This window comes from Rhynchophorus ferrugineus, unplaced genomic scaffold (genome assembly GCF_030347505.1).
Source record: "Rhynchophorus ferrugineus isolate W39M unplaced genomic scaffold, kcgeb_rfMv2 rfM8, whole genome shotgun sequence".
Taxonomy (NCBI): domain Eukaryota; kingdom Metazoa; phylum Arthropoda; class Insecta; order Coleoptera; family Curculionidae; genus Rhynchophorus; species Rhynchophorus ferrugineus.
Genome location: NW_027472587.1, coordinates 19,913,392 through 19,928,629, shown reverse-complemented (window position 1 = coordinate 19,928,629; position 15,238 = coordinate 19,913,392). Strand labels below are relative to the sequence as shown.

The 15,238-nt window shown below is 37.2% G+C and overlaps 5 protein-coding genes across 7 annotated transcripts in view; 1 reads left to right on the top strand and 4 right to left on the bottom strand.

Annotated features, from left to right (window-relative positions):
- LOC143201631 (uncharacterized) overlaps nt 1-804 on the bottom strand; it is a 37,021-nt gene extending 36,217 nt beyond the window's left edge. The window contains exon 1 of the mRNA XM_076412802.1: nt 680-804. Coding sequence (XP_076268917.1) covers nt 680-687 — 8 coding nt within the window. The 5' untranslated portion in view covers nt 688-804. The remainder of the gene's footprint in view (nt 1-679) is intronic.
- Nucleotides 805-4,189: 3,385 nt separating this feature from the next.
- Nucleotides 4,190-5,474, bottom strand: LOC143201023 (thioredoxin domain-containing protein). Its single transcript, XM_076411869.1, has 3 exons — nt 5,126-5,474; nt 4,905-5,073; nt 4,190-4,853 (listed from the first exon to the last, which is right to left on the bottom strand). The coding sequence occupies exons 1-3, from the start codon at nt 5,390-5,392 to the stop codon at nt 4,363-4,365; spliced, it is 927 nt and encodes a 308-aa protein (XP_076267984.1). The 5' UTR covers nt 5,393-5,474; the 3' UTR covers nt 4,190-4,362.
- Nucleotides 5,475-6,014: 540 nt separating this feature from the next.
- On the bottom strand, nt 6,015-7,706 carry Orc4 (Origin recognition complex subunit 4). Its single transcript, XM_076411867.1, has 7 exons — nt 7,478-7,706; nt 7,214-7,424; nt 7,028-7,162; nt 6,857-6,976; nt 6,608-6,795; nt 6,271-6,558; nt 6,015-6,212 (listed from the first exon to the last, which is right to left on the bottom strand). The coding sequence occupies exons 1-7, from the start codon at nt 7,655-7,657 to the stop codon at nt 6,048-6,050; spliced, it is 1,287 nt and encodes a 428-aa protein (XP_076267982.1). The 5' UTR covers nt 7,658-7,706; the 3' UTR covers nt 6,015-6,047.
- Nucleotides 7,707-8,076: 370 nt separating this feature from the next.
- LOC143201022 (pentatricopeptide repeat-containing protein 2, mitochondrial) lies at nt 8,077-9,725 on the bottom strand. Its single transcript, XM_076411868.1, has 7 exons — nt 9,542-9,725; nt 9,239-9,467; nt 9,087-9,189; nt 8,840-9,034; nt 8,514-8,784; nt 8,327-8,463; nt 8,077-8,268 (listed from the first exon to the last, which is right to left on the bottom strand). The coding sequence occupies exons 1-7, from the start codon at nt 9,630-9,632 to the stop codon at nt 8,119-8,121; spliced, it is 1,176 nt and encodes a 391-aa protein (XP_076267983.1). The 5' UTR covers nt 9,633-9,725; the 3' UTR covers nt 8,077-8,118.
- A 305-nt stretch (nt 9,726-10,030) lies between these two features.
- On the top strand, nt 10,031-15,167 carry eco (Establishment of cohesion). 3 transcript variants are annotated; one of them, XM_076411864.1, is made up of 5 exons: nt 10,031-10,152; nt 10,330-11,844; nt 13,569-13,723; nt 13,786-13,953; nt 14,551-15,167. In XM_076411864.1, exons 2-5 carry the CDS (start codon nt 10,347-10,349, stop codon nt 14,884-14,886), a joined length of 2,157 nt encoding a protein of 718 aa, XP_076267979.1. In that variant the 5' UTR covers nt 10,031-10,152; nt 10,330-10,346; the 3' UTR covers nt 14,887-15,167. The 3 variants fall into 3 exon arrangements, with proteins under 3 accessions (XP_076267979.1, XP_076267980.1, XP_076267981.1); XM_076411865.1 differs by having other exon boundaries at nt 10,083-10,224; XM_076411866.1 differs by having other exon boundaries at nt 10,083-10,224; nt 10,295-11,844.
- The last annotated feature ends 71 nt before the right edge of the window (nt 15,168-15,238 follow it).

The window sequence follows — 15,238 nt, the reverse complement described above, 5'->3', positions numbered from 1 at the left end:
AACTAAATAGAAATAAACAAAAAACTTATTTAACTTATCTACTACACGTATTTTATATTGTACTATATACACACAATTTAGCTTAATACCTACCTAAACCTATTTATCTATTAAGAATATTAGTTCAAGTACCACCAACAAGTAGTAGATCACAAGTAGATCATTTTGAAGTCGGTTCCGAACCCAAACAGTTATATTAATTTAGAGTTTTTTGTTGGTAATGTAATTTTATGATATGTCACAAAATTATATTATTATTTTTGTATTATACGACACCGATTTCAAAATGGCCAGTCGATGGTAGTTAAAATAACGTTCTAAATAAATAATTGAAAAGTAAAATAAGTATGGGAATAATAGAAGTACCAACACTAGTGAGAACAGTGCTCAACCACAGACGTAAAAAATAGAATTAGAGTTAGTCACCAGCCTAAACGATAGAACAAGAAAATGTGTTCTTACAGTATGACAAGTTTATGCTCATCTAGAAAGATTGTTTTAGGAGGTTTGTTTTCATTTCATTTAACAAGATGACTGTAAATCGTATTTTATATTTTGTAATTGATATTTTAAGTGAAACAAAATTCGACACATACTTATTAATCACACGTCTATGGCCTGATAATCCCAATCCACGCTAGGGCAGAATAACTGGATAACGACTTTTGTTTTTACTTACTGTATCATTATGTCACCATCGAATCCCCTGGTCACTATAGTATCCAAGGCTCAAAAACAAACTGTTAGTTAAAAAGTGGTTTTCGCCCATTTCCGTATTGAATATGGATAATGATTCATTTCGAATGTTGCGGTTCCACTGTATATTTATAGAGTTTTTATGTAAACGTTCTTATCACTGTTATACATATTAAATTGAAATAGTAATACCACACAAAAGGAATCGTTCAGCAATATAATAATAAACACAGTTTAAATAAAATATTTAATAAAAAATTGAACCGACTTACATTATAATCGTTTTATATTCTACTACTAACAGGTCAATTGAAAAGTCCCCGGCCTAATAGCTTCTAATTTCTTTCTTTCTAATAGGCCTTATTTCTTCCCAACGAGCATTCTTTTGAGATCTGAGAAAAGGAAATATTCGCCAGGGGCCAGATCTGGAGAATACGGTGGATGAGGAAGCAATTCGAAGCCCAATTCATGGGTTTTTGCCATCGTTTCCACTGACTTGTGACACGGTGCATTGTCTTGGTGAAGCAGCACTTTCTTTTTCTTCAAATGCGGCCGTTTTTCGGCGATTTCGTCCTTGAGACGGTCCAATAACGCTATGTAGTAGTCGCTGTTGATGGTCCTTCCTTTTTCAAGATTGTCAATGAAAATTATTCCATGCGCATCCCAAAATACAGACGCCATAACCCTGCCAGCCGACTGTTGCGTGTTCCACGCTTTGGAGCGGGTTCATCGTGTGCAGTCCACTCGGATGATTGTCGATTGGACTTCGGAGTGAAATGATGGAGCCATGTTTCATCCATTGTCACATATAGGCGCAAGAACTCGGGTTTATTACGCTTGATCATCTTCAAACACTGCTCCGAATCACCAACTCGTCGTTGTTTTTGGTCAAAAGTGAGCTCGCGCGGTACCCACTATGCACAGAGCTTTCTCATACCCAAATATTCGTGAATAATATAATGTACACGTACAGTTGATATCTTTAGAGGGTCTGCTATTTCATTCAGTTTTAATTTACGGTCATTCAAAATCATTTTGTGGATTTTTTAAATGTTGTCGTAAACAACCTCTCTTTCAACCATTTCACTACGACATACGTACAAAATAACTTTGAACAGACAGTGATCTGACAAATATTCTACCAAACTAGAACAACAAAAGGCCGTTGTCCCTGCCGGGAATCGAACCCGCGACCTCCACATGTCAACTGAACGCTCTAATCATTAAACCACAGAAGCACTTGTCCGCTATATTTCTACGACTTGTGATATGATATTATTAGTGTTTAATAAAGCAAACTACAACTTTTGCACTGAACGACTTTGGTTACGAAATATCCTCTAACTCCTAACAGTTGGGGAGTTGTCTTCCGTCACATAAGCTCAGCCAAAACATTAATCACAACTATTGAGTTATTTTAGATAAAAAATTACTTGTAAACATGGTACGTTTATTTGAAATTTGAGCGTTTCCCTTTTGGGGTGGGGGTGAAACAGTTTCAGGATACAAAACTATTCAGTTTGTTTTTAAAACACTAACTATGGCATATAAGAACTCATAGAGTTATTGTAGACAGCTGCTTCTATGGTGTAATGGTTAGAGCGTTTTACTCCCAAACGGAGATCCCGGGTTCGACTCCCGGCGGAAACCCTAACTGTTGTTTAGTTAGAACGTTTGTCAAATCACCTAGACCGGGTAGGACCGGACCCCGGGACCTGAAACATTCCTTATTTCCAATCATTGTTTCTTTATTCCTGTTTTTCTTAAAATAACTGCGTAATTTAATGAGTAAATATGGAACACTAAAAAGAGAAAAATTAAATGTTTTTAACAAAAAAATTGAACCGACTTCAAAAAATAAACAGGGAACTTTATAAAAAATTTAATAATAACCACACTTAGATTTTTAACATAAAAACAAAACATTTTAAAATAAAATATATACATAATAATCGTTGTAATAACTATATAAAAATAAACAAAAACTTTGTGTCACATGTCTACTACATCTAGTTTATATTCTACTATATACACACAATTTAGCTTAATACCTACGTAAACCTATTTATCTATTTACAATATTATTTTAACTACTACCAACTGATCATTTTTAGGTCGGTGCCGACTTTCACGAATACAAGGAATTTTACGTTTTTACAAACAGTATTTAGCAGTGTATTCTAAAAAATTCTAGTACAAAGTCTATAAGTTACAAAATTGCCTTTTACCCTGTTGTTTCGAATAAATTATATTTACTTAATCAGTCTTATTAATATTTACAAATATACAAAATATAAATTTACAAATACTTGTTACTTATATTTTACATGTCTTCCCGATAACCAAAGTGTCAAAAACTATTTCGTTAAAAAAAAAGAAAAATGAAAGCCATTGTCATTTGTCTTCAGTTGGACAACCGCTGGCTTACACCCACAAGTAGCTACGTCATTTAGTTAGAACATTACTTATTGTGCCTGTGTCTGAACAGAACGTTTATATGAATATCGCTAACAAAAACAGCAACTTTAGGGCAATTGCGGAATATCTGGCAACGCCGAGCAATTGTTTTTAATCTGCATTTTTATTGCTTTATGGGGTTATTTTGGTATCTTTAGCATATCGTCGCTCAGTATTTGATCATGTTTTATAACCGCTACCTGGCCTCTGGCTTATTTGGGATATTGAAAAATCTTTATAAATCACCACTGGCTAGAAGAGAAGGTGATTGGCAAATGCAGTTTAAATACAGCAAATACCTTTGGAATAAGCGTGACATACATGCCACCTTAAATAAGTCGAACCGAGATGTTCTAATACTCTTTCACTTAAAATCGTTCAACTCACAATTTGCGATAATTCGTGAGGTCAACAAATAGAAAGCCATAGAAGAGAAAACTGGTTTAGTTCGGCTAGTTTTTCTTATTAACAAGTATTGATTTGAAAAAATTAAATCAATTAGTAGACTATAAAAAAACTTTTTCACCGTTGATATGCTTTCTCGGCGTCTTGAATGTAACCAGCGTCCTTAAAATTAGAAAATAATTTGTCATGCAATGTTATAAAAAATTAAAATAACTGTAGATATAAAGTAATTGCAATAGATTTGGCAACGTGCTATTAGTTATAAACACAAAATAGTTTTGTGTTTACAAATTCGGGAACAACCAATGAAGAAATATAGGAATGCAGGTATCTAACATTTTTAAAAGCAGTAAAAGTAGGCTTAATATGAACAAATGTTAAATGTTAAATGTCAATTTTTTTTCGGCATTATGATGTTACGCATTAGATTTATGTTTTACTAAAATTTTCGTCGTAAACCATTGACGTCTCTTTAAAATTATAAAATAATTTATGAACATAAAAATAAAATCACCGTAGATGTACAGTAAGTGCAATGGATTTGGCAATTTGAATTTTATTGACAAACAATTTTAATTTTTTTGTTTTCTGTTTATGAATTGGGGAACTGTCAGGAGAACATAGATAGACGTGTGTAATAACAATTTATTACAAAAAGTACGCATAGAAGACTGAATGTGGACAAATAATATTACATTTATTTCTGTATTCTAATGTTACACATTAGATTTATCGTTTAATAAAAGCAACGTAGTTTTAACAGTTTATTGTTTTCAGGGTGGTCCGAGTTGGCCCTCGATGCTATCACTCTTTCTTGGCGGCCTTCTTCGACTTGGACGCCTTGGACTTGGTCGGTTTCGCCGGTTGCTTCCTCAAGAACTTCATCAGCAGGGAAATGACGATCCCAAAGACGAACGAGCCGAAACCAATCTGCAACAGGTAGGGGTTCTCTTTCATCACAGTGACGGTGAGCGCGAGCAGATCGTCGAACGGCGACTTGGGCACGGGGATCGCCTCCGGCTTGACGTTCTTGTGCCAGTCCTGCGCGAACGCCACCAGCGACCTGACGTCGAAGTCTTGGTTGTGGTACTTGTACATCTTCCCGCGCTTGAATAGAATAAACGTGGGCACCTCGAACACGTCGAAGCGTCTGGCGGTCTTGGCCCCGGTGGTGGCCCTGTTCACCCTGGCCACGTTGATGCGGCCCTTGAGTTGCGCCCCGACCGACTCCCAACGAGCGTGCAGCCGCTGGCAGTCTATACAGTCCGTGCTGTAGAACTGCACGAACCAATCTCCTAAAATCGACACACGCTAGATTCCAATCACCGAGCATATTCAGAGATTACCTGTGGTGGCCCCGGTAGCTGCCTGCGTCAGATGTTCGAAAGTGTCGTCGGTCAGTTCCTTGACGCTCGGTTCCTTGTTGTTGGTGAAGACGTGCATGATCAACTCATCGTTCAGGGGACCGTCATAAAGCAGAGGGACGCCGTGTCTGAAAAATACAATCGCCGGTTCCTAAAAAATTCCTATTTTTATAAAACATGACAACCAAAACATTACGGCTTACCAGACTGGGCGAGTACAAACGGGTCATAGAGCTGTCGACGAGTTTCACCACCCAAGCGTTGAGAGTTTCCACCAACTCCTCCCTTAAACCCGTCAGTTCTGTCTCGTAGTCCCCGCATTTCTCACAATATTTCTTCGTGAAGAGTGCCACAACGTACTTCTCGCTTCTAATTAAGTTGACTAGGTCCTCGTCTTGCACTACCTCCAGTTCGGCTCCTACGTACACTACAGGTAATAACGCTAACAATAAATACGTATGAAAATTCATATCTATCTACAAAAATTCAATATAAAATTATAAAGCTATACAACGGAATGTTCCGAGAAGTTGAAAGACACCTAACCTAAAATCTCCTATTAGTGATGGGAACTATCGATATATTCGATAATAGCGAAAATTCAAACATTTTTAAAAATAATTCTGGATATCTTCTGGTAGTAATTTTTATAAAACTGTTTCGATCTTTATATGCTAGACAGCAACCTGCAATGTAGAATTAATTTTATATCTTTTTGTAACGTTTGGTTTACAGAAAGGGAATGGCATTCGCATTCATGGACACTTTTCAGTTCGATATAATTTTAACAAACCGGATTATTTTGAGAACGACCTGCAATTCAATATAATAGATATTTTAAGTTGCCACGTATAGATCATTTTTCAACTCATGCATCTGATATATTTTTTAAAAATCAACCTTTTTTTGCTGTTCAATCTATGAAATATCCGTATTTAAAAAAAAAATTTATATATTGTTTAAATATCGATACTTTTTTGCTCTTAGTCTAAGAGTCATACGCAACTAAAATCTTACATCAACTAGTAATCAAAATGATTAACTAACTCTTAACTTCCTAAGAAAGAAATGACAAATGAAAAAACAAATGAATGAATTTTAATAAATAACTTGTTTTATTAAACCCTAAGTCAAGGAACTGTTGGCCCACTGTACGATTTCGGTCGGTATACCGTGAGATTTAGAGATGGCTTCGGAAATTTGCTGAGAGGTGACCAGCAACTTAAAAAACTGATAATCCTTCTGCACTCTGGAAGTGCCTTGACTGATCATTGACACCAGTTCTAATTTCTAGGAATATTAAAGGAAAAAATCAAGTACCCGTTGACGGCAAATCCTTTTTTTTTACCTCAATGTGTTCAAATGCCTTCATCACTACTGGCCTTTGAACGGTCTGTATGCTGGCGTGTTTGTTAGCGAATTTCACGTATCGGCTGTAAACCATCTCGAAATTCATGGGCTGATTGTCATAAATCTCCGAATGATGTTTCATAGCAATAATGAGGCATAATTCCAGTACACTCAAATCTTTTAGAACTTTAACAATGTCATCACTCTCCAACAAGTCCAGTTCATGCTCAAAAATGCGTGCTGTTAGTACTGAATTGTTTTCTGACAAGGAACAAATACATTTTAACTAAAAAATAACAAACTAAATCATCAATAACTAAGATAGAAAAACTTACCAAAATATTCTTTAACACATTAATATTCATATCTAAATCAATGAGTCTTTGTATAGTGTTTCTAAACTTTTTATCACCGATCAATGAATTGATGCTCTTATTCCACTCTTTTTTCACAGCACTCTTTATTTTCATAGATGCTTTATCGGGAAGTTCCAAATACCATTTTAAGATGTTTAATGTAAAATCTGTAATAGTTTTATTCTCACTAAAGATTATTTACCATGAAAAACCATCTTAATATCACACCTAAATCATTCAGGCTTTCATCTTCACCTGGGCCTGGATAAAGAAACATTTGTCTATGGGAAAATCTAGATTTGACACGTTTTTCCAGCAACTGTATGACATCCAGACGATATGTCACACCTAAAGACATCATAACAGTGATACTATTAATCTTAGAGGTCTAAACCATACCCAAAATGCAGACCGGAGTTTGAGCACTCTGTGAGATATCAAACAGGTTATACAGCAAAGTCTGATTGTGGTGCCCACAAAACAGATCAAAGCCTTCCAGGACGAAAATGACACTTTTAGAACTTTGTTTCTCTCCTGAAAAGTATATATGATAAACTAGAAAACACCAATCGCATCTCAAGTCACCTTTCCTAAGACAAGCAAGGAGAAAGGCTAAATTCTCCGCAAAACTACCGAAAACTTTTCCATCAACAGCATTATCCAACTTCATCTGAGAAGTTATACTCCTCAAAGATAACTTATCATCTGTATGTATCAAGCCATGTAATTTGACCAAAATAGAATCATGGTTAAAACAACCAGCAATTGATAGCTCATCAATAACACTATTTATCAGCTGAAACAAATCCGTTGTCAATGATTGTAAAACAAATGAGCGTCGGCATATACTGTTGTTTTCCCGACTCCTACAGGTCCTATAATCAGTATGGAATTCGATTCGCCATAGTTTATCGTGCGTTGTAAAAGTTCCATAAGTTGGCGCCTTTCCTTGTGGAATTTATATAGTTCATTATTGTTTAGTAATCGTTGTTTAATGTAGGATCTAATTGTGTTTATATCTTGTGCCATGATGACTGCGTTGAAGTTCGTAGAAATTAATGGCGGGAAAAATAATGTCAACCTTTTTGAAAATTTGTTCTTCTTCTTTCGGAATAAGTTGACGTGTAATTGCAAATATTTCTATTTTAGAGATATTGGCCACGGAATAAAATATCAGTATTTTTTCATAAAAACCCTTTTAAAAGCCAGTGAGATTTCAAAACAAATTTCAGTGCGCTACTGAAAAAACCTATACTCTAATTTAATTCTATCCCTACTTTTTGAAATGCTTATTTTATTTTTAACAAAATATTATATACTAGTACAACGTCCAGAGGGTGAGAAATCGATTGGAAGGTAAGACAATATTTATTTATAATTGCAAAATAAATAAAAGTTTCATACTTTTCCTATCTGGAAATTTTTAGAATGTTAAATAAAATAATGTCTTTGTTAAAAATATTTATTCGGAATTAACAACATTACATATCCTATATGAGATCAACTAAACCCGGCCTCCTTGAGGGTCTTCTCTGATTCCAGCCCTCCCTCCTATCTTGAAACGATCCGCTCTGATATCTCTCGCCAGACGGCAATTTTGGCGGCATTTGAATTTCGGAGCAAAGTTGCTCGTCCAGCGTCTGAAAAACGCAAACGATAAATCATACATGAGAAACATAGGAATTGCCCTCCACTTACGTCGTCCGAGATGTGATTCTCTTTCACCAAGGTTTCGTACAGCCTGTTAAAGTCTAGAGTTATTTCCGGGTCTTCCAGATTTTCAACTGCACTCTTCACTTTATCCAATACATTTCTATTGAAGGTCTGTAGGCTATCTACAGGTAGAACTATTAATAGAGCATCAAAAGGATATTAAGAAAATTACTTTTTGGAGCATCATTGCTCAACATCGTCTTTATTATTGTGATAATGTCATCAAACCTGCCCAGTTCGCACAGAGCGGCTACCTTGAGATTTCTGACGGTGGTGTAGTTCTGATTCTTACACAAACTGACTATTTCCAAAGCCACCTCGGGTTTGCCTTGGTTCAAGGCCAACGCCGAAGCGAATGTAGCTGCCCTTCGCATTGGTAAATGCCCGACGTTATTTAGTTCACACCACAGCTTCAGGGTGTATTCTAAGGACTCTTTGGAATTCTACAAGATAATATAATACAAGCAGGTGCAAACGAACACACCAAGAGCAAATTACCAGTTTGTAGCATGCAGCCAAAGCAAGAACCACAACGTTTCTTGGAAATTTGGTTCCATCAAATTGTTTAGTTTTAATTATTTCAGTAACCTCTAGAACCTCATCGTACTTCTGATTTTCATACAACAAATCCAGTAATATTTGGTATGTAATATATTGGTCAAAAATGCCCGATAACTCTTCAGATTTAAAGCACTAAAACAATTTTTAAAAATATGTTATATCATCACTTGTAATTAGTAAATACCTCCAGAGCCAGATCAGCCTTATTATGCACATAAAACATTCTCATAACAACAGGACCAAAAACATAATTACCAAACCTCAAGGATTTGTTTTGGGCATTGTACCTAGAAACCAAATCAATAGATGGCAAACAACTTCGACTTCCAACTCTACCTTTTCAACATCCTTACAACCAAATCAATATCTTTGTCATTATCGGTGATGTGGATCATGTTTTTCAAGTCTTCAGTGAAAATCATGTTTTTGGAATCTTCTCCAGCATACTCCGACATTTTTTCCTTGAATTTTTCTGATATACTCGTCATATGACTTTTTGTCTTTACTCTGTGTTCTTCAAAAGTGTCCAGGCCCAAAGTAGACTTTGCGTAAATAGATCTGACATCTATAAAATTATGTGTATAAATATATATATATATATATAAAATTATTAAAATGTTATATAAGAAAGACTCTTACTTTTTATGTTAAAAAAACACGAACTAAGTTTATTAAGACGACCTACAGTCTGTGATGAATTTCGAAATACCGACAACAAAGTACTAGCCATTGTTAATATTCTATCTCGATTTTATTTTTTCTACAGCAATTGGATATTATTAAAATGCGGCTCAAGTACAGGTTAAGTCATCTATTTTCTTCTCAAATGTATTTATTTACATATTAAAGAGGAATTCTTCTTCTTGGTATTTTTTTGAGACTTAATAATACATATAAGATTTTGGTGACTTGAAGCTAAGAGTGTCGCTCGCGAAGAAAAATATCAATATATCGTAGAGCTCAAAATGTCAACCAAACCAGACAATCCAAAGTTCATCTCATGAATACCGATATTAAAATCTTGGCAAAAAAAGTTCGATACTCTCATTTACAACTGTCGATAGTTGTTTATATCTAAGTTTTTTTCGACATCACTACTTGAAGTATTAAAATTTAAAATGATTAAGACATCTTTCATTTGTTTCAGTCAGTTTCAGTACATCTGTCATATTTGACGTTCGCGCCAGAAAAAGGGAGCGAACAGATGATTGAATGACAAAATCTGTTACTATGTTTCTTCATTTTTAACGGTTAGTGCTAGTTTTATTGCTTTATGTAACGGTGGTGGTCTGACTTGTTGGGTATAGTTAAAGTTTCTTCAGGTATTACCGAGATATATTTTTGTTTCTTGTTTTATATTGTCTCGCATGATTTCTGTTTATTTACGTTTAGGACACTGGTGATGTTATAAAGACGATCTTTTTTAGAACTGACTTTGACAACAATGACTACAACTTCCAGGAGGGATCGAATCTCATGGTGCCATGACCATTCGCCGTTCATCGCCGAACGGCGACGTAAACTATTCCCTACCGAGGGTTTCGATGTAGATTCGGAACTGGGCCATATAAGCCCGCTGGGTTCCGATTCGGACTGCGAGACTGAAAACACCAGTAACATATTAGACTATGACATCGTAGGTATAGTTCAAGACAATTGCCATACACCCACTGCCGTTGACCCGTTTGAGGAAACATCACCTGCGACCTCGAGTCAGTCTACCTCCAGCAGCGTAATAATCAAAGAGACGCCGAAAAAACTGTCGCCTTCTCACAACTGGAAGACCCCCCACGACACGTCGACCAAATCCAATAACGTGCTCCAGAAGGAACAGAAAATCTTGATGGAGCAGTCGAAAAGTGCGAAACGGAAGAACTTGCTGGAAGACTCTCCAGAATCGGAGAAAACGAAGCAGGACGTCAAGAATTCTAAGGTCAGAACGGCCCTGTTCCCCCCAAAGTGTTCAGAGGACATTTCATTATCGACCAAATCGTTCTATTCGAAGAATCAGGAGGATATGCTGGAAAAGATCAATCTGAAACGAGAGAGCAGTCTTAGAAAGCTAGTGAAGTCGCCGTCCGTGAAGACCAGTCATCGGGCCGGTAGGAAATACGGCCAGATAAACAACGGAGTGGGACATAAGATACGTAAACCCAAACAGAAGGTGTTGAGGAGGAACATTCAGAAGGCGACCAGGAACTTTTTGGGAGTGGGCGACGCTCTAGCCGAGTACATTCAAGATTTATCTGAACTGAAGAAGAAGCCGCTGACTGAGAGGCTTATTAATAGACCAGAGGTCGATAAAGAATCTCATCAACAATGTGCCATATCTCAAACGACTAAGTCTAAGGAAACGCTGTCTCGTGATGATAAGGAGAATGTTTGTTCGGTGGAGGATGCTCAAAAGGAATCTTTCGCGGTCGACGGGAAGTATTCAAAGACTGTTAATCAAGGGATAGAAGAGGGTAATATCTCGTCGGTGCTGACCAGCATCGAAAACAGGGTCGGGTTCGACAACAGTGACTTCCAGGACGACGACACGCAAGCGCGACCAAATATCGAGGGCATTCTGGATGCGTTGGACAACGAGACAGGTCGTTCCGCGGTCGATATCGACCACCGGCTGGTGTCTGCGGTAGCTCACGATTCTCCGTCCATCCAATGCACTCAGGTGCCCTCGGAAAACGTCGCCAATATGATCCTGTCCCCAATTTCGCAAATGTGCGACGTTACATCTGGTTTGGCTCTAGATAGTCCGAAGAAGGCGAGGAACTTGACGACCATCCTCAACAGCATGTCGAGCCCGGCGGGAACATCGCAGGACGCCACCCAGCAGGGCAAGCTGTATCCCATATTTTACGGTGGTGGTGTCAGGACGCCTCAGGGTAGAGGTGAGAAGAGGGAAAGAAGCGAATTAAAACGCAACGTGAAGCGATTCAAGGGTAAGTTGAAGCACTTTTTGTGTTTAAATTTATGTATTGCATTGTTAAATTTAAGTATTTATCTAGGAGGACCTATCGGCCTCACCTTAGTCTCTGGTATAATAATGGATACATATAACACTGCTTTTTTCATTACTTTCTTCTACTGTTATCCAAGTTGACTTGAGCCATATCTGGAGGTGTCTCGGTGTAAGTAATAAGTCCTATGGTATCTGGATACATCTACAATACACCTCGGGATTTTGTTCCGGATAATTTTTGTCGTATTTATATTACTTCTTGCAGAATATCTTGTATAAAAACCATTTATTATGTACCTGGTAATCATGATTTTGTTCCAAATAACCAATACATTTTCCTATATTTGAACTTCAGTTCTTTCCTTTTCTTTCTTAAATGTTACTTAGCGATAGAGATACTTTTCGTTGTTACTATATGGAATGATAGTATTATTTATTGTTATTGGTGACTGTGCAGTCTGATTATACGTGGACTTCGCATATATAGATTTACTTTACTTAATTTTTATTTTCCAGGTTTGGATCCAATTATTTATATTGTTACTTGCCTTTGTAAGTTTGGTGTCGTTTCTTCGCCGTTGTCTCCGACAGCAAGAATCGCAGAATCATCAGTATATGAATTGTGATATCAATTGTGTCTCAAGCATAGAAGTAGGTAAAGAATTGGTCCGAATACACGTCCTTGTGGTACACCTGCTTTAGCTTCTTTTATTGTAACATAGGCTTCCTCTTGTTTGACTGTAATCATTCTGGCTGTAATGTAAGATTTTACTAACTAAATGTGTTGTTTGTGTAACATTTTTTGTAGCTTGAATAAGGCGGTTAGGTTTTTTCTGTCTATAAACGGTTTTATACTTTTCAACAGGAGTTCAAATACCATATATATATACCTGGTAGCAGTGGAGTTTTATTTCACTTGGTGAGGTTTTGGTATAATGATCATTTCAGACATTTTCTAAACATCTGTTTTAGTCGAAATTGGCCCTTATTAGTTTTTGCAGCAGTTGTACTGTTTCAAATCATAGCCTGACGATTTCTTAACATTAATATCAACTTCTTCACTCAACTTCATTCAACTTTCTTTCGGTGTGACTAATTGAATCATAGTATTTTCATAGTCAATCATAGAATCATAGTATTCACATTCTATGTCCGGCAAATTATACACAACATACTTTCGTGTGGTTTGAAGGTTTTTTTTTTCTAAATGGTCAGAGCTAGAGAGAGGTAGTGGCCTTCCAGAGCAAATAATCCGTTTCCTTGTCACCTGTTAGATTTTGCCTATCTATGGATTTGTTTTTAATATCCAGTATTTCCTTTTGGATTATATCGTTAAAATATTTTTATTTTCAGATGCTTTATTTTGTTGACGTTCTTTTGGTAGCCTTCATTTTCTTGATGTATTTATACTATGATATATGAATCCCTTCAATTGTATTGTTGCTTGTTGGACATTAGATTGTTTGATGTTTCGGCAACTCCTTCCCAGTCTATTCTCTTGTTTGTTAATATATGGGTTTTGTTGTTTTCTTGTTATATTTTCGCTCAATGTCGTTTCAACTCATTTTTTCTCCATATTTTATGTTTTTATGTTTTATATATTTTTGTTTCTGTTGGGAAATGCCACCTTTGTTTTTTTGCTAGTCCGTTCGCTTCTAGGATGACTATATCGAAAATTCAGTTGGGTTATTGTTGTGTTTCTAGGTTTATCCTCCGACCAGATGCTCCTGGACGCCGGTCAAAAGAAATTCGGCTACACCTACTGCAGCGAGTGCAACATCGTCTACCATATGGGCGACCCTGGCGACGAAATCGAACACATGAACTACCACAACTCCAGTCACGTGCTGCGGTTCTCCGTAAGTTGATACCACCGGGTGTTCGTCGCACGCGCCCAACTAATCCTAACGTCGTTCCGAAGGGCTGGAAGAACGAGCACGTCGTCGCCGACTTCAAGCAGGACGGGCGCATCATCCGCGTGCTGCCCACCGACTCCAAGATCTGGCTGAAGAAGGTCAACGAGCTGATGGATGTGGTGAAGCGCGACCTGGGCTGCTACGAGATGGAACACGACATCTCCGAGTCGCAGGTGAGGATACGTTAAACAGAATATAATCGGAATGGTAATTAAAAAGCAATTAAAAACAAAATCTTTCAATATAATCTCAAAAAATAGAATACTCTAAAAGATAACTAAATAATGAAATTACGTTTTTTTACATGTTCTTCATTTACTGAAATTGTCTTTAAATAACATATTCCATCTTATACTTGAATTGAAACAAAAATAAGCCGCTCAATGTTGTTCAATGATTCTATATTATCAACGAGCTGAGACATAGAGTCATATTTATCTGTACTTTGACTTTCACAGGTCAACTATGCCTAAAATGTAATGACTATAGTGTAGAGTTGAATACAATTAGCAAAATTGAATATATACGTCCCTGGATGAAAATTCCTCATGTGTCTGTCTGTTCGAGTTGTTACAAAAACTTTTTGACAATATTCACACGATTTTTCTATTGTATAATCAAAATATGAACCTAACAAAGCAGAGCTCTTGTCAGGGTCAGAATTAAATTGGCCGCTGTAATTTCTCGGGTCCTACGTCTCGATCGCCTGCAAATGGCAACGGCGCAAAATTAGGGAGTCTCCAGAACTAGACGCTACTTATTCTTCGCAGGTGTTCCTCTACGTCAAGAACCGCACCATAGCCGGCTGCGTGGCCGCCACCGTACCCAGGGAGCCCGGCCACCGGATGCTGAGCACCATCAACAACGTGGCCGTCTGTTCGGAGGAGACCTACCCGATCAGGTGCGGCATATCGCACATCTGGGTAGCGAAGAACCATCGGAGGCGGGGCGTGGCCACCGCCCTCCTCAACTGCGTCAAGGCGAACTTCGTGTTCGGCCACGTGCTGTCCGACGAGGACATCGCGTTCACCTCGCCCACCGAGGATGGCGGGGCGTTCGCCGAGAAATACTTCAAGACGCCCAATTTCCTCATCTACTACGTTTAGTCAGTATTAAGTTTTGACCGGTGCGCTGCAAGTGAGCCGGGACAAGTTCATCACGTTTTTTTTTATATATATATATATTTTTTTTATTGTACATATTTTTGTTATATTAGGTAATAAGTATAGAACCCCCACCCCCTGAGAGTACAATATATGAAGGCCATTTTTTTGTATAACCGTTTATTTTTTATAGCTAATATATTTTTGTATGATTTTTTTGCATAAAGTATTTTACATGATATATCGCATAAGTAATATAAACATACTTTGCATGATTTTCTAAACCGTGTCTCTTTTATCTCTCCCGATCGAAACCCGGCCGTCATTTTGGAGAAGCGGGCCATGATTAATTTCA